At 39.7% G+C, this 21,490-nt stretch overlaps 3 protein-coding genes across 3 annotated transcripts; 1 reads left to right on the forward strand and 2 right to left on the reverse strand.

The window, feature by feature from the left end:
- The first annotated feature begins 1,080 nt into the window (after positions 1 to 1,080).
- On the forward strand, positions 1,081 to 3,603 carry LOC113169845. The gene is made up of 6 exons (XM_026371591.1): positions 1,081 to 1,241; positions 1,815 to 1,917; positions 1,995 to 2,133; positions 2,458 to 2,641; positions 2,750 to 2,824; positions 3,342 to 3,603. The coding sequence occupies exons 2-6, from the start codon at positions 1,841 to 1,843 to the stop codon at positions 3,560 to 3,562; spliced, it is 696 nt and encodes a 231-aa protein (XP_026227376.1). The 5' UTR covers positions 1,081 to 1,241; positions 1,815 to 1,840; the 3' UTR covers positions 3,563 to 3,603.
- A 732-nt stretch (positions 3,604 to 4,335) lies between these two features.
- LOC113169844 (cocaine- and amphetamine-regulated transcript protein-like) lies at positions 4,336 to 10,777 on the reverse strand. Its single transcript, XM_026371589.1, has 3 exons — positions 9,728 to 10,777; positions 4,674 to 4,757; positions 4,336 to 4,587 (listed from the first exon to the last, which is right to left on the reverse strand). The coding sequence occupies exons 1-3, from the start codon at positions 9,854 to 9,856 to the stop codon at positions 4,480 to 4,482; spliced, it is 321 nt and encodes a 106-aa protein (XP_026227374.1). The 5' UTR covers positions 9,857 to 10,777; the 3' UTR covers positions 4,336 to 4,479.
- Positions 4,799 to 6,790, reverse strand: LOC113169825. The gene is made up of 2 exons (XM_026371558.1): positions 6,753 to 6,790; positions 4,799 to 6,720 (listed from the first exon to the last, which is right to left on the reverse strand). The coding sequence occupies exon 2, from the start codon at positions 6,716 to 6,718 to the stop codon at positions 5,252 to 5,254; it is 1,467 nt and encodes a 488-aa protein (XP_026227343.1). The 5' UTR covers positions 6,719 to 6,720; positions 6,753 to 6,790; the 3' UTR covers positions 4,799 to 5,251.
- Positions 10,778 to 21,490: the final 10,713 nt, after the last annotated feature.

The following is a 21,490-nucleotide window of genomic DNA, read 5'->3' on the forward strand; positions in this document are numbered from 1 at the left end:
ATCTTAAAGGTTACCGTTGCTAACTTAGTAAAGTTCCCTGTTATCTTAAAGGTTACCGTTGCTAACTTAGTAAAGTTCCCTGTTATCTTAAAGGTTACCGTTGCTAACTTAGTAAAGTTGTCTGTTATCTTAAAGGTTACCGTTGCTAACTTAGTAAAGTTCCCTGTTATCTTAAAGGTTACCGTTGCTAACTTAGTAAAGTTGTCTGTTATCTTAAAGGTTACCGTTGCTAACTTAGTAAAGTTCCCTGTTATCTTAAAGGTTACCGTTGCTAACTTAGTAAAGTTCCCTGTTATCTTAAAGGTTACCGTTGCTAACTTAGTAAAGTTCCCTGTTATCTTAAAGGTTACCGTTGCTAACTTAGTAAAGTTGTCTGTTATCTTAAAGGTTACCGTTGCTAACTTAGTAAAGTTCCCTGTTATCTTAAAGGTTAACGTTGCTAACTTAGTAAAGTTCCCTGTTATCTTAAAGGTTAACGTTGCTAACTTAGTAAAGTTCCCTGTTATCTTAAGGTTACCGTTGCTAACTTAGTAAAGTTCTCTGTTATCTTAAAGGTTACCGTTGCTAACTTAGTAAAGTTCTCTGTTATCTTAAAGGTTACCGTTGCTAACTTAGTAAAGTCCCTGTTATCTTAAAGTTAACGTTGCTAAAGTAAGTTCTTTATCTTAAAGGTTACCGTTGCTAACTTAGTAAAGTTCCCTGTTATCTTAAAGGTTACCGTTGCTAACTTAGTAAAGTTCCCTGTTATCTTAAAGGTTAACGTTGCTAACTTAGTAAAGTTCCCTGTTATCTTAAAGGTACCGTTCTAACTTAGTAAAGTTCCCTGTTATCTTAAAGGTTACCGTTGCTAACTTAGTAAAGTTCCCTGTTATCTTAAAGGTTACCGTTGCTAACTTAGTAAAGTTCCCTGTTATCTTAAAGGTTACCGTTGCTAACTTAGTAAAGTTCCCTGTTATCTTAAAGGTTACCGTTGCTAACTTAGTAAAGTTCTCTGTTATCTTAAAGGTTACCGTTGCTAACTTAGTAAAGTTCCCTGTTATCTTAAAGGTTACCGTTGCTGACTTCTAGGTGGTAGACACACCTGCTTTGCTTCCAGACGTCACCGGTGTTCGTGAGGAGCAGGTGTGCCGACCTTCACTCCAGAATCCGTTTTCGTTCAAGACTTCCGACGGAACAGAACCTGGAAACTGAACGTCTTTTTAAATTACCGGTAACTTTAAGGCCTCGGTTCAGCGTTAGCGGTAAGCTACCGTTAGCTAACTAGCTGGTTAACTTCGTGGACAGCAGCGGCTGCAAACAGGTGTAACGTTAGTTAAACTTCTAGTTATTCCTCAGCAATGGTTTTAAATCCCGGTAACTTTAACCAGAAAAATATTTGGAACATTTCCAGTCAGAAAAACAAACGTGCTTTTACAGAAAGACGGACTTCATTCGAAATGTTAATCCCTTGTGAACATCTCGTGGTTTCTCGGTAAACTATCAGAAACCTGGACTAAAGTTTAGGATCCGAACATCGGAGTCGTCTTCTCTGAAATTCGGCTGTTATTTAAACCACGAAGCGGCTTTAATTCGAACCAAAAACACATTCATATCCCTTTGTTAACAACTGGTCAGGCTGGAAATGTGTGAAATCAAACGGTGTTCCAGGTTTGTGAGAACTGTTAAGTCCTGTTATTTTAAGTCCTGTTACATATATATATATATATATATATATATATAAATGGAACTGTGAAAAGGTTTTATAGCGAGTTTAGGCCCCAGATGAACGAGATCCGGCTCAGTTAAGTCTGTCCAACACCAGTTTTATGTTGCAGGAGAAATACAGGAAACAGGACAGAAAATGAGAAAACGGACGGATTCATCAAAACCAAGAAAACTTTTCCTGAGAAGTACCTCAGCAGTTTCCCTCAATGAGCGGTGAGAAACACGAGCTGATGTGTAAATGATTTCATATTATATAAAATATAAACTGTGTCACTTTAATCCATCTCCAGCTTCTCTCAGGTACTCATGGACCAGGTGACCCAGTCCAGGATAGTTACCTTCGACCCCACCCTTCTACGGCATCAGAGGACGGTGTCCGGCACCCCACCAGCGGTGAACAAGGAGCCGTCGTCGCTGTGGGGCCTGCAGGTGAGTCACAGGGCTGTGGGTCTCAGTCTGATGGTGGTGCAACGTGTCAGAAACTACAATGACACCTCCCCTGGAGAAAACCTGACCCAGTAGACATTTGTGCTGGATGTTTTTTTGCTGTATTTATATGAACGCCTTCATCATGTCTATATATGAGTGTGGATATTTACCTGAGGAACCTGTAGTTTTTGGATGCATTGTGAATAAGCTAAAGCACGTGCAGGTTCAAGGAGAGGACACTGTGACTGTGTTTTTATCACGTTCTGCTTGAGATATCTTGAGGAATATGGTATTTGTGATGTCTGATTTTACCTTAATGCCCAGGTCAGAGAGCTGGTTACTGGTGTCTCCCCGAGGGTGAAGCAGCATCTGAGGAGGAGGAGGAACGTTTGGACGCGTCTCGGCTGGCGGCGGTTGACTTGTTGCCTCTCCACCTCCAAAGCCCGAGGCTTCTGGAGCTTCAGGAACAAGTACAGATGGAGAGCTAGGTTTACCTCCACCTACAGGAGTGAGTACCTGGTGTTGGTGGTTCTGATTTAACCGAGCTCTGTCTTAGCCTATAAACAACACAAATGTGACCTCCATCATCACACCTGTACCTGCTTTTCCTCTGCAGGACAAGGTATCCCGCGGAGTCAACTCGGTCAGCGTCATCTCCTGAGCAGGAGCAACATCCAGAAACTGGCTGCAGGTCAGTTTCTCAGCACATGTCCACTGAACTGACATGTTGGAGGATGTTTTAGGTGTGAGCTCTGACTGTGACACTGTTCTTGTCTTATGTTTCCACTAACTCTATCAGATAAAAATCTGTAGAAAAGAAACTGTCTCACAGAATAAATCCAATCAGTTCCGTCTTTTTATTTACTGTAGTTTTGATCTTACTCATCCATCGAGGACTTCAAATTACCAACATGACGTTTCCTCCTCACTAAAGTGAAATTAAAAAGCATGTTTGATGTGTTCACTAAGCATCAGTGTTGGTGCTGAACCAGTGCAACAAATTAATATAAACAAAGTTTAAAACTGAAAATGTGAATTGTTGTGAAAATGGCCTCATCAGAAACAGACGACACTAACGTCAAAGTGAAACACTCAGTTCCCTCGGAGTTAATAGTCTTTACTTTAGCAGACACTGATCTTGGATCATCTCAGGACGCTTCTATGTGGGGAACACCTGTCATGAGTTTAACAGCATTTTTCTCCTTTAGGACGACACCTGAGACTTCACCTGCAGAGGGGCGGAGCCTCTGCCTCTCACACAATGACCAAGAAGCGACTGGATGCCCAGCTGGATGAGTACATGTCACTGTCCAAGAGCAGACTGGACCAACAACTGGACGACTACATGTCCATGTCCAGGCAGCGACTGGATGCTGAGCTGGATGAGTACATGTCGATGGCCGGAGAGACGGAGCTGCAGTGGAACTGAGACGCTGAGGCGGTGGTGGGGGGGTTGATGATTTAGAGTCTGAAGAAGCTGCTGTCATTTCATTTAAAGACAGTTTAATTTGACAAGTTAGTCTAAAGAGGGACGGACGCAATCAGGTGGTTGTCACCAGGTGCTTCATATCAACAGGTGCTGTTTTTTTACCACAGTGAGCCGTGTTCACTGACCTCTCTCTGTGTTGGAACTTGTTTAAATGGGTCAGATTGTGTCACTGTTAAATATGTTTTAATAAAAGATGTTACCAGCGGACTAGCTCTTCACCAAAATCTGAGTTAAAAAAAAAATCTGTCTCTCTGTTAGTGTACTGAAGTACAATTGTGTGGTATTCTGCTGCTGCTACTTCTGCTAGTAAGTTTCAGAGGGAAATACTGCAACTTTTACTGCATTTCTTTTACTGACTTCACTGATCCTCTGGGCAGCAACAGCTGAAGAGGTTATTAAAAGAACCCAACCTTTAGTCTCACAGTTGGTAAAGCGATGAACACATTAAAGCATCACCTCTATCCTTTATGAGCCGTTCTGCTTAATGACAGCTTTGGAGATAATTAGATTAAAGAGCTCAGGTGAAGGGTTAGGCCATAAAGGATAAATCAAATGAAGCCAGAGCTGAAATTTAAAATGCTGATTTTAAATGAATTAATTTATTAGAAAAAGGAACATGTGGTTTTACATTAATACATCGGAACAGAAGAAATAAAGCCATACAGCAGCAGCAGTTAATGTCTGGTCCTTATACACTGGTGTATTATGGGAAATGTAGTTTATATTGATTTGGGAGTAAAATTCAGGAGCTCTTCACATCTGCTACTCAGATCTACACTGGGACCCCCCCACCACCACTGCCTCCAACATGGTAAAATCATTGATTGGACTGAGCTGAGACATGAGGGTGATGAAGATCACAAACATTTGAGGAAGACGTAGTTGCACCTGGAGCCTTTGTGACAGTCACAGAGCTGCCCGAAGCGGGGGCCTTTCTTCACAGAGCACAACGCCCCAACTTCACACTGAGCGACACACACACACATTAAACTGCTGCACTGCATATACTGTGTATAATACTGCAGTAATACTAATGGGATAATAGTCTCACCATCGGCAGGCGGCTCTGTCTGCTGTCCAATGTGGACAACTTTCTGCTCTGAAGTTTCTCCAGGACGTTGTGCAGAACTATCAGCTGACGGAGACACAGAGGAAGACGTCAGTGCAACAACATTAGTAGGGGAGACCGGGGTTGGTTGTCACATTTTTTACTTTTTTACAGATTCCTCAAAAACCGTGACCCTAACATATTAACTTTCACTGGAAAATGAAAGGGTAAAGTGTCAGCTAAGAATAGAGTGTAATTACTTTCCATAACCTTTTTCTGTTCAAAACATATTGTCTTTTAAATACATCGTGTGCATTTGTGACAACCATCCCCGTTGTAGGGTTGGTTGTCACACACTATGGGGTTGGTTGTCCCTATGTATTTTAATGCAAAAAAACATTAAAAATACACAATCATAAAATTTAATTTAAAAATTTTATTTTATTAAATGCAAAAGCCTAATATCACATAAGAACATACGCAGGAAAAACTCTTTCCTGAAAGTGTTTTTTTAACCAATATATAACACTAGAAAGAACAACAGACAACAACAATACAACGATAACATTTAATTTATCTTGTCAGTCACTACCGGACCCAGAGTCACAGTTCTGACAGATATAGACCGATAGTCCAGGGGTGCAGTCCTTGTGTGCCCACTGTTTGCACATGATGCACTGCAACCATTTCTCCCTGGGGCGGCTGTTTGAGAAGGGCTCCACACACACCAAGCAGAAACATTCTTCTTCATCTGAGGATGACTCTGTATTCTGCTCTTTTCTTTTCTTACTTGTTCTTTTTGATGTCTTGCTCTTTTTCTTTTCAGTTTTAGAGAAGAGGGTCTTTTTCATTCTCTGCTGAGTAAATGTTTTTTCTGCCTCAATCCTCTCTTTCACTGGGGTATCTGTGAGTATGGAACTCGTCAGTTTTTTTCTTTTTCGCGTCTCCTTCCTGGGTCCAGCCTTTGGAAATGGCCTCAACTCCACTGGAGTAGTTACTCTATGTCCAGAGCTAGTGGGAAGGTCTGATGAATGGACAGTGTTAGTAGCCTGTGACTGGTGGATTGTAGGTGCCCCGTTCTGTGTGTAATTTAGCACCAATGCATCGGAAGCTCTGCAGGGGTCAGTATTTGGACGGTCAGTCACAAAGGCAGGAGCAAATGCCGACTGAGGGAACACCTCTCTATTGAGGGGATATATTCCACTTGCCTGGAAGCCTGCCTGAATGTTGGTCATGTTAACTGCAAGAGGGAAGGCTGCAGCTACAATTCTTGGTATTTCGTGAATGGTCATTGTTTTTCCTGGATTATTGAACATCCAGGCAGATGAGGCAGTGTTGATGTGCTTCTTCAATGGGCCAAAGACAGCCACATCCAGGGGCTGCAGGCGGTGAGAGCAGTGAGGGGGGAATGATAGCATCACAATCCCACTCTCTTTTGCATAATTAAGGCCATCGACAGAGAGGTGGGAGCTGTGGTTGTCCAGCAGCAGGAGACATGGCCTGTCTTTGCTGCACTTTGTGTGAACTACAAAATGCTTCAAAAAGTCTACAAAATGCTCCTCCTTCATCCACCCACTTGGATTTGCCCCTCCTGCACTTCCTGTGGGAGCAGAAATTAGAAAATGGTCAAAAAAGTTGACTCGCGGGAAAATAAAGAAGGGAGGTATACTGTTTCCAGTGGCGGAGACAGCACAGGACACAGTGACCAGGGTTCCCCTCTCAGCAGATGTCAAAGATCCCACCTGCTTGTAGCCTTTCCTGGCTACCACTTTGTTTGGTTTATGGACCGTGGTAACGCCAGTTTCATCCATATTCCAAATGGACTGGGGCTCAAACTGGTGTCTTCCCATCACCTCCTCCAAGTTGTCGAAGAACTGGTCCACATTATGCTTGTTAAAAGCTGTGGCACGTGAAAGGCTAGTGGCCTCCGGGGTCCTGATTGAAAGTGATGGATGTCTCTTTAGAAAGCCAGAGAACCAGTCTGCACCTGCCATCTTCTTCTCTGCCCAGTTTGTGCGGACTGCAACATTATTATGGACTGCATACATGTATGCAAGTTTGCGCACTTCAATAGGAGAGAGGCCAAAATAAATGTCCGATGCAGTGATGATGTACTCTGCCAAATGGTTTTCCTGTTCCTCACTGAAAACTGAACGATTTTTGAGATACCCTACTGGCAAGGATGGAAAAATTCCATCTCCAGCAACTTCAGCTGGACTTATTTTATTACAATATCTGGCCAGTGTTCGATAGTTTATCTGAAATTCTTTAGCCATTCCTCTGATTGATTTGTTGTGCAGCTTCACCTCTCTGACTGCCCTGAGCATTACATCTGGTGGAGTCTGTCCGTTCTTTGTCTTCCTCACAAACTTTCTGCCCATTTTTCTATTTAAAAAGAACAAAAAGGGTCTGGTAGGTCACACCATGCATGTCTATTTAAATGAAGGGGTTGGTTGTCACATGTGACAACCAACCCCGAAGAGAATGTGACAAGCATCCCCAACTGGACTTTTTAGCTAACATCAAAGCTAGCAGCTACATTTTTTAGCGTAGCATAGAAAAAAACTATGTAAAATATAGCTAACACTTCAGGCTTTTAACTGGTAATTATTATTTTTTTATGAACTTATTTTCTTATAAACTATATGAAAATTTTCACATTGTAAAAAATGTCCATTTTCCCATGAAAAAAACTAAAAGTTTTCTCACCTCAGTATAAAGTGTGTTAATGCAGAAAAGTCATAGTAGGTGATCTTTGACCCAAATTCCTGAAAATCTGGCGGTAAAAGTTTTTAACAGCGCCCCCTAGCGACCGAGTTATAATCAATGTGACAACCAACCCATGTGACAACCAACCCCGTTCTCCCCTACTTCAAACAAGTCTTGAATAATCACAGCTAGAGAAGACACTCATCACATTATAACATACTAATACTGCAGTGTTGATATACTCAGACATAAGGAACAGTATTCCTTATGCAAAAAACCCCTTCCCAATCTGACCAGTATCGACGTGTTTAGCCGCATGTCGTCATTTAACTGCTGGCTGTCTAAGTGGTGTCCCACAAACAACGTGGGCTACAGAGACAATAGGACAATTTTTTGGAGAAAACCTGGGCTGATTAGAAGAGACGGCATGCATCCCACTTTAGATGGTTCGTCTCAACTCTCTAGGAATATGACAGAGTTTATTAGACGACCTAAACCCTGACATTAAGAGTGGAGCCCAGGACGCAGAGACGCAGTCTTACACACCTCTCTGCAGCTTCCTTACAGCCGTCACCCCCCCAAACCTACCATAACCCCATAGAGACAGTGTCTGACAGTGACAGTGTCTCAAAATAACAAGAAAACAATCAAATGTGGACTTTTAAATATCAGATCTCTCTCGTCTAAATCCCTGTTAGTAAATGATTTGATAACTGACCATCAAATAGACTTATTCTGTCTTACTGAAACCTGGCTGCAGCAGGATGAATATGTCTCTCTGAATGAGTCGACCCCCTCAAGTCATGTTAATTATCATGTTCCTAGAAGCACAGGTCGGGGTGGAGGAGTAGCAGCAATCTTCCACTAGTTTATTAATCAACCCCAGACCTAAACATAATTTAATTCATTTGAGAGCCTCACTCTTAGCCTCTCTGAACCTAACTGGAAAAATCAAAAACCAGTCCTGTTTGTTATTGTGTACCGTCCTCCTGTCCCTTACTCTGAGTTTTTAACTGAATTCTCAGAGTTTCTATCTGATTTAGTTCTTAGTGCAGATAAAGTCATTATAGTGGGTGACTTCAATATCCATGTAGATGTTGATGATAACTGCCTCAACACTGCATTTAATTCACTATTAGACTCCATTGGTTTTACCCAAAATGTAAATAAACCCACTCACTGTTTTAATCACACCCTTGATCTTATTCTGACATACGGTGTTGAAATTGATCAGTTATTAGTTTTTCCTCAAAACCCTCTTTTATCTGACCATTTCTTAATTACATTTGAATTTACAGTACCAGACTTTACTAAACCTACAGATAAGATTCACTACAGTAGATGTTTATGTGAAAATGCTGTTGACAAATTTAAGGAACTGATTCCATCTTTTATTTCAGAGCCATGTACCAACACAGAGGAAGGCAGTTATTTCAATGTTACTCCAGCACAAGTGGACTATCTTGTTAATAGTACTGGTGCTTCACTTGGAACAATACTTGATACTGTTGCTCCTCTGAAAAAGAAGCTAGTGACTCACAGGAAGTTAGTTCCATGGTACAATTCACAAATCCGTAGCTTAAAGCAGAAATCACGTAAGCTGGAAAGGAGGTGGCGTTCCACAAATTTAGATGAATATTGCCTGGAAAGATAGTTTAATAATATATGAAAAAGTCCTCTGTAAAGCTAGAACTTCATATTATTCCCCATTAATAGAGGCAAATAAGAACAACCCTAGGTTTCTTTTCAGCACTGTAGCCAGGCTGACAAAGAGTCATAGATCTAGCACGTCCATATTAGATCAGATTAATCTATCCGTACAAATAGGCTACGTACCACAGGCTTTTAAGGTTGCTGTAGTTAAACCCCTACTCAAAAAGCCTACTCTGGACTCAGGGGTCTTAGCGAATTATAGACCAATATCCAATCTGCCCTTTATCTCTAAAATCCTTGAAAAGGTAGTTTCTAAGCAATTGTACGACCACCTGCACAGCAATAACTTGTATGGAATAACTTGTATGAAGATTTCCAGTCAGGATTTAGAGTACATCATAGTACAGAAACAGCACTGGTAAAGGTTACTAATGATCTTCTATTGGCATCAGACAATGGTCTACTCTCTATACTCTCTATACTTAAAACTTTACCTCAAAATTGCACTTGAGTAAATGCAATTAGTCACTTTCCGCCATTGGGTAAAAATGAAAGGAACAGATTCTGAAACCGAACTCACAGCAGTAAATAAACCACAGTCAAACTCTGACTCTTCTGTCAAATAATCAATCAGGTCACACGACGTCTCGATTATTGGTGTTTCAGCAAAGGAAGAAAAACCACAGTGAACTGACCAGCTCCCTGCTGTCCTCTGACTTTTCACCTGTTGTCTTTTCCTCCGTCCACCGACTTCCTGTCACAGTTGTGGACCTGAGGAGGAGGAGGCAGAGCAGGATGATGAAGATAGAGGCAGGTGTGTTCATGCTGTTGCTGACGAGCAGGTAAAAGCATTGAAACAGAAACAGGTGAGTGAGCTGAGAGACTGATGCTCAGATTACCCTGCTGCTGTCGATTATGTAACAGGAACCATGTCTGCATGTTAAAGGGATTGGACCCTTTTCCCTGAGCTCACACTGTTTGGTTCCACGACACAAAAAAATTAAAACGACACTAAACTGGTTTAAATAGTTAATTCATTAACTAACAACTAGCTAACAACTAACAGTCCCACAAGGGGTCCAGACTGATCCACGTCCTTCTCCACCGGAATGTGTCTCTGTGGAGCAGCTCTATGGTTCTTCATTGTAGACATCACTTTGGTTCTCCTGACCTGGTTTTCCAACTGCTCCATGTTACCATCTGATTCTAAAAAACTAAGAAGACAAACATTTTTTAAACATTTTAACCATCAGTCAACAAACCAGTGCAAAAGTTTCCCGATGTTCTCAGAGGAACAGAGTGTTTACTGTGTCTATCAGGGACAGGATAATGACTCACTGTAACATTAGTTCAGTTTCACAGTGGTCTGTGAGATGCACCTTCCTAAACCAGGGCTCCTGGGCCTCAGAGGCTCTCTGCACATCCCTGCACACTTACATAAACAGTTCATCTCCTTCATAATCTTTTCCTTCTTTAGGAGGAATTAATGAGTGGAAAAACGTCACGCTGTGCTCCATGACGTAAACCAGGACGTAAGCACAGAGGTGGGAGAAGTAATTAGTACTCAGTAAAGTACTAATACTTCTGTTACAGCCCAGCCTGCAGAGAAGACCTTGACACTCACCTGTTCCCTCCCCCAGAAACCAGTGCACAGTCTGGATTCAGTTTGATTGAATGTTGCAGGTGGAGCTGGTTTTCTCGTGATGATCAAATGTTAGTTTCTAAGTTGTTGATTTGTGTTTTTGTGACATTTGCTTCACTAAACCTCTGAAAGCTCTGAAACAGCTCAATGAGCTTTGGCAGAGTTTACAGAAGGAGAAGCACCCAGTGAAGCTGAGCAGCTTTGCCTCCAAAGGTAAACACTGACTCATTTTAACTGCTGTGTTCAAAAGATTGTTAAAAACAAGGAAGATTTAGAAAGTGACAGAAACTCCGTTCTATAGTATTTTGTGCATCATCAAGAACCACTGACGTCTGCAGGGCTCCAAATGGAGCAGACATTGTTTTTAAAGGACCATGTTAGTGTGTTGGCCTGTTGTAGCTACAGTGATGTAATATGTGAGGGTCCAGTACTTCCTTTCTTCCTCCTTGATTGCTGATGGCCATGAAGAACCCTGACATAAACTCTTTACTGACTTGTTTCTGCTGCTGAGCTGGACACCGTTTAGATTTTACGTTTCAGGCAGCTGCAGGAGAAGAAGACATTCCTAAGGAGGGAACATGAAGAAGCAGAACTAAACCACAATTTAGAATCACCAGTTAACCTGACTACATGTCTTTGGACTGTGGGAGGAAGCCCAGAGTCACAAGGAAGAAGTTGAAGCCCTCTGTGTCCAGCAGGGGGCAGCAGATATACAGCTTTGACTCACAGATCAGTTAATCACTGATCAATAACATCAAACATGAAGCAGCAGATTCTGTGAGATATCATTTATTACACACTAAAAAGATCAACATATAAAACATCAGCTGTTCAGACTCAGGATGTGACGTTTGCAGGTATTGACAGGTGATCAGTTAGTGATTAGCAGCCGATGGATCTTTATCTGAATGGATGATCGGTCTGCAGAAGGAGGAGAGGAGGTCAGACTCAGTGTGTCAGGGATGGAGAACAACCATTACATCAGTTAGAACAGTTACTAATACTGCAGAACAGTTAGAACAATTACTGACTAATACTACGAAACAGTTAGAACAATTACTAATACTGCAGAACAGTTAGAACAATTACTAATACTGCAGAACAGTTAGAACAGTTACTGACTAATACTACGAAACAGAACAATTACTAATACTGCAGAACAGTTAGAACAGTTACTGACTAATACTACGAAACAGTTAGAACAATTACTAATACTGCAGAACAGTTAGAACAATTACTAATACTGCAGAACAGTTAGAACAGTTACTGACTAATACTACGAAACAGAACAATTACTAATACTGCAGAACAGTTAGAACAGTTACTGACTAATACTACAAAACAGTTAGAACAGTTACTGACTAATACTACGAAACAGAACAATTACTAATACTGTAGAACAGTTAGAACAGTTACTGACTAATACTACGAAACAGAACAATTACTAATACTGCAGAACAGTTAGAACAGTTACTTACTAATACTACGGAACAGTTAGAACAGTTACTGACTAATACTACGTAACAGTTAGAACAGTTACTGACTAATACTACAAAACAGTTAGAACAGTTACTAATACTACAGAACAGTTAGAACAGTTACTGACTAATACTACAAAACAGTAAGAACAGTTACTGACTAATACTACAAAACAGTTAGAACAGTTACTGACTAATACTACAAAACAGTTAGAACAGTTACTAATACTGCAGAACAGTTAGAACAGTTACTAATACTGCAGAACAGTTAGAACAATTACTAATACTGCAGAACAGTTAGAACAGTTACTGACTAATACTACGAAACAGAACAATTACTAATACTGCAGAACAGTTAGAACAGTTACTGACTAATACTACGAAACAGAACAATTACTAATACTGCAGAACAGTTAGAACAGTTACTTACTAATACTACGGAACAGTTAGAGCAGTTACTGACTAATACTACAAAACAGTTAGAACAGTTACTAATACTACAGAACAGTTAGAACAGTTACTAACTAATACTACAAAACAGTAAGAACAGTTACTGACTAATACTACAAAACAGTTAGAACAGTTACTAATACTACAAAACAGTTAGAACAGTTACTAATACTGCAGAACAGTTAGAACAGTTACTAATACTGCAGAACAGTTAGAACAATTACTAATACTGCAGAACAGTTAGAACAGTTACTGACTAATACTACGAAAGAGAACAATTACTAATACTGCAGAACAGTTAGAACAGTTACTTACTAATACTACGGAACAGTTAGAGCAGTTACTGACTAATACTACGGAACAGTTAGAACAGTTACTGACTAATACTACAAAACAGTTAGAACAGTTACTAATACTACAGAACAGTTAGAACAGTTACTGACTAATACTACGAAACAGAACAATTACTAATACTGCAGAACAGTTAGAACAGTTACTGACTAATACTACAGAACAGTTAGAGCAGTTACTGACTAATACTACAAAACAGTTAGAACAGTTACCAATACTACAAAACAGTTAGAACAGTTACTAATACTACAGAACAGTTAGAGCAGTTACTGACTAATACTACAAAACAGTTAGAACAGTTACCAATACTACAAAACAGTTAGAACAGTTACTGACTAATACTACGGAACAGTTAGAACAGTTACCAATACTACAAAACAGTTAGAACAGTTACTGACTAATACTACAGAACAGTTAGAGCAGTTACTGACTAATACTACAAAACAGTTAGAACAGTTACCAATACTACAAAACAGTTAGAACAGTTACTGACTAATACTACGGAACAGTTAGAACAGTTACCAATACTACAAAACAGTTAGAACAGTTACTGACTAATACTACGGAACAGTTAGAACAGTTACCAATACTACAAAACAGTTAGAACAGTTACTGACTAATACTACAAAACAGTTAGAACAGTTACTAATACTACAAAACAGTTAGAACAGTTACTGACTAATACTACAAAACAGTTAGAACAGTTACTAATACTACAAAACAGTTAGAACAGTTACTGACTAATACTACGGAACAGTTAGAACAGTTACTAATACTGCAGAACAGTTAGAACAGGTACTGACTAATACTACAAAACAGTTAGAACAGTTACCAATACTACAAAACAGTTAGAACAGTTACTAATACTGCAGAACAGTTAGAACAATTACTAATACTGCAGAACAGTTAGAACAGTTACTTACTAATACTACGGAACAGTTAGAGCAGTTACTGACTAATACTACGGAACAGTTAGAACAGTTACTTACTAATACTACAGAACAGTTAGAACAGTTACTGACTAATACTACGAAAGAGAACAATTACTAATACTGCAGAACAGTTAGAACAGTTACTTACTAATACTACGGAACAGTTAGAGCAGTTACTGACTAATACTACGGAACAGTTAGAACAGTTACTGACTAATACTACAAAACAGTTAGAACAGTTACTAATACTACAGAACAGTTAGAACAGTTACTGACTAATACTACGAAACAGAACAATTACTAATACTGCAGAACAGTTAGAACAGTTACTGACTAATACTACAGAACAGTTAGAGCAGTTACTGACTAATACTACAAAACAGTTAGAACAGTTACCAATACTACAAAACAGTTAGAACAGTTACTGACTAATACTACGGAACAGTTAGAACAGTTACTAATACTGCAGAACAGTTAGAACAGGTACTGACTAATACTACAAAACAGTTAGAACAGTTACTGACTAATACTACAGAACAGTTAGAGCAGTTACTGACTAATACTACAAAACAGTTAGAACAGTTACCAATACTACAAAACAGTTAGAACAGTTACTGACTAATACTACGGAACAGTTAGAACAGTTACTAATACTACAGAACAGTTAGAGCAGTTACTGACTAATACTACAAAACAGTTAGAACAGTTACCAATACTACAAAACAGTTAGAACAGTTACTGACTAATACTACGGAACAGTTAGAACAGTTACTAATACTGCAGAACAGTTAGAGCAGTTACTGACTAATACTACAAAACAGTTAGAACAGTTACCAATACTACAAAACAGTTAGAACAGTTACTGACTAATACTACGGAACAGTTAGAACAGTTACTAATACTGCAGAACAGTTAGAACAGGTACTGACTAATACTACGGAACAGTTAGAACAGTTACCAATACTACAAAACAGTTAGAACAGTTACTGACTAATACTACGGAACAGTTAGAACAGTTACTAATACTACAGAACAGTTAGAACAGTTACTGACTAACTTGTTGTGATGCTGCTGCGTTTTCTTCATTTCAGTGCTGCTCACTGCAAACCAATTTTTTCTCATCTCTTCTCTGTAGGAACTAATCAGGGTTTTAGTCCACTCTCACCTGTCTTCAAGTGGTTCCCAACTCAGATCCAGATCTGATGGACAGTCAATCCCAGGACAACCATAGGGGTGAACGGATCAATCCCTGAGGCCTGAGAGAGGTCACACAAAGGAAGAGAAACGTTAGTGTTTCATTCAGATATCTGCAGACATGACCTTGTACATGTTATCATCTGTTGCCATGGAGACAGGTTCAGACAGAACGTCGCCTGTGTTCAGGAACGTTCTGATGTCACAGGCTGTTATTTTGTGAGTCTCTGAGTACTGTAAAAACTTTAAGAGCTTTCACCTGATACTTAAATCTTTTTGTATTTTTCGAGTGATTTTAATCTTTGCACAGTATCAACACAAGGAACAATCACTGCAAGGAACAACAGAACATTTCTCACATTGTTGTTGGAGTCCTCAATCACAGTCACTGCAAGAAGCACAGATACTGCTATTAGTACCACAAATACTGCAGTTTTAATACTACCATTAAACTGTGTTGGTGCTCTGCTGGTACCAAAGTAGTATTCAAAGGTAGCGTTGTAGTCGTAGTCGTAGGATGGCGTTGTTATCATGTCCTCATCATAATCACGACTTCCTGTGTTTCCTGTCAGCAAAGCACAAGAAAAAAATGTACACGTCAATAACCTGTCATTAACCTGTCATTAACCTGTTAATAACCTACCATTAACCTGTTAATAACTTGTTAATAACCTGTCATTAACCTGTTAATAACCTGTCATTAACATGTCATTAACCTGTCAATAACCTGTCATTAACATGTCATTAACCTGTCAATAACCTGTCATTAACATGTCATTAACCTGTCAATAACCTGTCATTAACCTGTCAGTAACCTGTTAATAACCTGTTAATAACATGTCATTAACCTGTCAATAACCTGTCATTAACATGTCATTAACCTGTCAATAACCTGTCATTAACATGTCATTAACCTGTCAATAACCTGTCATTAACCTGTCAGTAACCTGTTAATAACCTGTCATTAACCTGTCGATAACCTGTCAATAACATGTCATTAACCTGTTGATAACCTGTCAATAACATGTCATTAACCTGTTAATAACCTGTCATTAACATGTCATTAACATGTCTTTAACCTGTCGATAACCTGTCAATAACATGTCATTAACCTGTCGATAACCTGTCAATAACCTGTCGATAACCTGTCAATAACATGTCATTAACCTGTCGATAACCTGTCATTAACCTGTCATTAACCTGTCAATAACCTGTCAATAACCTGTTAATAACCTGTCATTAACCTGTCAATAACATGTCATTAACCTGACGATAACCTGTCATTAACCTGTCGATAACCTGTCAATAACATGTCATTAACCTGTTGATAACCTGTCAATAACATGTCATTAACCTGTTAATAACCTGTCATTAACATGTCATTAACATGTCTTTAACCTGTCAATAACCTGTCATTAACATGTCATTAACATGTCTTTAACCTGACGATAACCTGTCATTAACCTGTCATTAACCTGTCGATAACCTGTTAATAACATGTCATTAACCTGTCAATAACCTGTCAATAACATGTCATTAACCTGTTAATAACCTGTCATTAACCTGTCAGTAACCTGTCAATAACCTGTCATTAACCTGTTAATAACATGTCATTAACCTGTCAATAACCTGTCAATAACCTGTCGATAACCTGTCAATAACATGTCATTAACCTGTCGATAACCTGTCAATAACATGTCATTAACCTGACGATAACCTGTCAATAACATGTCATTAACCTGTCGATAACCTGTCAATAACCTGTCATTAACCTGTCAATAACCTGTCAATAACCTGTCATTAACCTGTCGATAACCTGTCAATAACATGTCATTAACCTGACGATAACCTGTCATTAACCTGTCATTAACCTGTCAATAACCTGTCAATAACCTGTCAATAACCTGTCGATAACCTGTCAATAACATGTCATTAACCTGTCGATAACCTGTCATTAACCTGTCATTAACCTGTCAATAACCTGTCAATAACCTGTTAATAACCTGTTAATAACCTGTCATTAACCTGTCATTAACCTGTCATTAACCTGTCAATAACCTGTCATTAACCTGTCATTAACCTGTCAATAACCTGTCATTAACCTGTCGATAACCTGTCAATAACATGTCATTAACCTGACGATAACCTGTCATTAACCTGTCATTAACCTGTCAATAACCTGTCAATAACCTGTTAATAACCTGTCAATAACCTGTCATTAACCTGTCGATAACCTGTCAATAACATGTCATTAACCTGACGATAACCTGTCATTAACCTGTCATTAACCTGTCAATAACCTGTTAATAACATGTCATTAACCTGTCGATAACCTGTCAATAACCTGTCATTAACCTGTCATTAACCTGTCAATAACCTGTCATTAACCTGTCGATAACCTGTCAATAACATGTCATTAACCTGACGATAACCTGTCATTAACCTGTCATTAACCTGTTAATAACATGTCATTAACCTGTCAATAGCGTGTCAACCTAACCTGGTTTCATACTGTTTACTTGTTGATGAGTATTTGATTTGACTGCACTATGACACAGGCAGGAACTGTTCTTTTTATTACACTGAGAACTATAGTTCCACATTTTAAAAACAGAGCCTAAGATTGTGAAATAATGAAAATTGATTTGCATTCAGTGAGACACACACAGATTACAAGTGAAACCCCAGGGGAGTGGAGGTGGGACTTTCTTGGACAGATGAATTGAAGTTGTTGTTGTTGTTGCTTAGTCTGAGCAGTTCTGTTTTCCATTATCACTGTGACCTTTAACCTCTGGACCCTGTTCGTGTCCAGTCCTGCTGATTTACTAACCAACACACCCAACTGTAAAACTTCACCAAACATGTGGGAGTTTCTGGTAACATGAGCTTCAGTATTTCCTGTGTTGTGGTTCAGTGACCAGAGGACCATCACTAAAGTTGCTCCCGTAAAACTCAGTGACTCAGAAGATCAGTCACTGTCAGTTCTAGCTTGGTCTTTGTGCAATGAGACACACGGTAAACTCTACAAATTCAGCTGCCTGCGATTGGTCCACCATCCTGTCTGTGTGAGATGGGGACATCTGGGTTCAGGGGCTGGAGGTGAACATATTTTATTGTGGGACTGGTGGGGCTGTTTCTCCTGGGAGAGTCTCCCACACACGCTGGAGGAGACAGAGAATTCATAACATATTCAAACTCAAACTAAGTTGTTCAACATGTTAATGATCACAGTCACATTCAGATTCATGCAGTAAGACATATGCTGCAGGAGAAGCAGAAATGTTGGAAATAGCAGCTCTGTGAGGTTGGAAGGAGAGGCAGGGCTAAACTGGGAACGCTCGTCCTTCTGACCAGTCCGAGAATTTCAGTGATATCTGAATGTGGTACGCACAGACTGAATCAGAGCAGGTGCTACTGTTCAACCTGCGGACGATGTTCAACCTGCGGACGATGTTCAACCTGTGGACGATGTTCAACCTGCGGACGATGTTCAACCTGCGGACGATGTTCAACCTGTGGACGATGTGCAGTGTGCCAGTCTGTAACTCAGCCGCTGCTGATTCCTGCACTGATGCAGTGAAGAGAGTTAAAGAGTGGCGGACGTGTCTGTCTCTGTCTGTCTCTGCACAATTTAAGATCAGTGAATGCTTTCATTTATTCAGCTGGCGGTTGCTGTGGTGAGTGCAACACATGCAGCGCTTTGCCCAACTGTGCTCAAAAAATGGTCGTCCATTTATTTTTTCAGTGAATTTCATGGAAAGGTGAACCACACGGATCATTTTGCAAACCGTTCAGTCAAGTGAACATGAGCAGTGATGTTGTCTATATTAACAATTGACCCGGCTAACCCTCCCCATCCAGCACCCCCAGTCCAATCAAAAACAAGTATCTTGCTGAAGTGATGTCAGAAAAATGAACGTGACTTTGAACATCACTGCACAGAACATTTGACCTCTAAAAAACTAAATTTGTATCAAACGTTTGCATCAAATACTAGTAGACGTGGGTGGCTGTCCTCTGGCCAACATTTAAATGCAAAGTCAAAAAGTGGAAACATTTACCAACTGTTGGAAGTCTAAATTAGTTTTGTGGTATTTCACAGTGACATCCTGAATGTATCACCAGTGGATACCGGGAACAAAGGCTCATTCATCTCCACAACAGTCCTTCAATAGCTTTTTTTTATGCAGTATTTCATCATCAGGCTTCAGGCTGTAAAAAACTGTTGGAACAGATCTGAGAAATTAACACTTTCTTTCACTTTGACTCTATTTATATAAGTTCTGAACAGAAACTAGCTACTGAAGCTGTTTATGAAAAAGAATGGTTAAAAGACCGACTGAAACTTGTCTGGACTCGAATGCTGTGTGAACACAGTTAATCAGCTGTCAGCAGCTCAGTGACTGAGACTTAAAGGATCTGTCTATTTTATTCTTGTCAGTGAATCTCATAAAAAGACCAAATGAGTGCTGGGTGTGTATCTGAAATGATTTACAGGAAATACTGGGGCACAGAGAAGACAGGAGCTATCAAGGGGTAAACCAGCAGGATGCTTCAAATCTGTACATTTATGGTCTGATTTACTAAAGGAAGGAAGAGGAGAAAATGCAAATACACACAATGTGATTTATCAGCCTAAAATAGACTGCGGGGCCTGGAATTGTGTCTGTATTTGATAAGTTTGAATGTCAGGTGCAATCTACTTCTGCACAGATGGCTGCTGTTATTTGGATGGTGAGGAGGCATAGGAGAAATGAAAGAACGTGTTGAGAACCTGTGTTTACCACTTGTGTTAATATATTTGGAATGACGAAAGAGAAAATAATACAAACATATGGGCTTTGGAGCCAGAAATGTAATACCTGCCAACCAAAACTTCCTGCATCCCTGCTTTTCCTTGCATTTTGATCATTACAGCATCCTGATGGCTGCTGCAATCTGCCAGAGTAGGTTGTCCCAGACCGTGTGCCTTTACATTAAGTTTCTGAGTACTCGGGACCCTCTGAGTGATGACAAATGTGGTGTTTGTCAAAGAGAGGTCTTTCTTCTTGTTTTGCTGATATTATTGCTTGAGCTCATCAGAGTGATTTTCTGACTCTTCCACTTTCACCTTTAATTATCTTGAGTAAACTGAGTGAAACATGCAAATCAGCTGCAAAACAACCGTCAAGGGATTAAGCAATTTCAATCATTGAGCACACAGTCCCTGTCCAACATTGTAAAAGTCATTAGTTATTATGTGTATCATCAGTATTTATTCAAAGAGGTGCTATTAAACATCAGTTAATGAAAGGATCGTTAAGGACAAATGCTATCTATTGCTAGGGTCATACCGTCAGTATAGTTAACTTCTATAATATGTTATTTACTAGATCAATATACTGCAAATACATAAGCACAGGAAACAGCAACAGTGGATTTAATGTTTTTGTAGTTCAAGGATCCCCCGTACGCAGATTATACAGTTCTTTACCAATGCGAGACACTGACGGAGGAAAATCAGCTGGCTCTAGTAGGATATAGAAAGCGTGTTGTGTTGCAGCAGTAGAGACAGAAGCAGCTGCTACGTGTTAATCTGTGGAGTGATGTGATCTAACCGTTGCTTTAAGGAGGGCTGATGATGTTAGAAACTAGGATTGGTTTATCAAGTGAACGTGTTAACGTGTGATAACACGTTCTCGTAGTACGATGTTGCAATGACAATAAAGTTTATCTTTATCTTTATCTTATCTTTATAATGTATGCAACCTGAAATGCAAATGTACTATTCTTGTAACATTTTTGTTCTTCACTTTCTCGGTATATACGTTCTATACTTATGTCTACTGTTTGTATATAGACGTCTGCAGGCAGTGTAGAAAGTACATACTGTTCTGACTGTATTTGAGTTGTTGCTGTTCACTCTTAGCTGAACCTTTTCTTCTGAACAGTAGTTACACTCCACAGTCCACACATATATACTACTACATAAACATCTAGACAATTGAAGACAGGGTCAAGAAATCAAACGGCCACTTTTCTAAACATGTACAATGTACAAGTTACTTAGCGTGACCTAGAGACGAACGTTAAACTGGACTGTGGAAGTAAAAAACAGCTAAATGATATGGGAATGACTTCATGTGTGGTTGTTTTGTGTAGCAGCCTCAGAGCCGTCTCCTATCAGCCGCTGTTGCTTCATCACCTCCACCTCCTCCATCTCCTCTTTGTGTTAGTTTTCTCATGTGTAAAGTTGTAATGTTGACTCTGAGCTCTGGAATCTGTCTTCATTAAAGAACATGAAGACTCCTGCTGCAGAGTTTGTGTCTCTGATATTTTGACGTGTTTCTGACAGAGTGTGAAAGCAGAGCTCTGGTGTTTCTGTCTCATCACATCCAGCAGATAAAGTTTCATGATTTAACTCAGAAAGAA

Source organism: Anabas testudineus, chromosome 16 (assembly GCF_900324465.2).
Source record: "Anabas testudineus chromosome 16, fAnaTes1.2, whole genome shotgun sequence".
NCBI classification, from domain to species: Eukaryota; Metazoa; Chordata; class Actinopteri; order Anabantiformes; family Anabantidae; genus Anabas; species Anabas testudineus.

Excerpts from the sequence above, each read along its gene's own strand:
- LOC113169845 (XM_026371591.1), top strand. The coding sequence starts at position 1,841 with ATGAGAAAACGGACGGATTCATCAAAACCAAGAAAACTTTTCCTGAGA. Across the intron at positions 2,134-2,457 it reads CGTCGCTGTGGGGCCTGCAG|GTCAGAGAGCTGGTTACTGG; the intron begins GTGAGTCACAGG and ends CTTAATGCCCAG. Across the intron at positions 2,642-2,749 it reads GTTTACCTCCACCTACAGGA|GACAAGGTATCCCGCGGAGT; the intron begins GTGAGTACCTGG and ends TTTCCTCTGCAG.
- LOC113169825 (XM_026371558.1), bottom strand. The coding sequence starts at position 6,718 with ATGTATGCAGTCCATAATAATGTTGCAGTCCGCACAAACTGGGCAGAG.
- LOC113169844 (XM_026371589.1), bottom strand. The coding sequence starts at position 9,856 with ATGAACACACCTGCCTCTATCTTCATCATCCTGCTCTGCCTCCTCCTC. Across the intron at positions 4,758-9,727 it reads CAGAGGACAGCAGGGAGCTG|CTGATAGTTCTGCACAACGT; the intron begins GTCAGTTCACTG and ends TGTCTCCGTCAG. Across the intron at positions 4,588-4,673 it reads GACAGAGCCGCCTGCCGATG|TGTGAAGTTGGGGCGTTGTG; the intron begins GTGAGACTATTA and ends TGTGTCGCTCAG.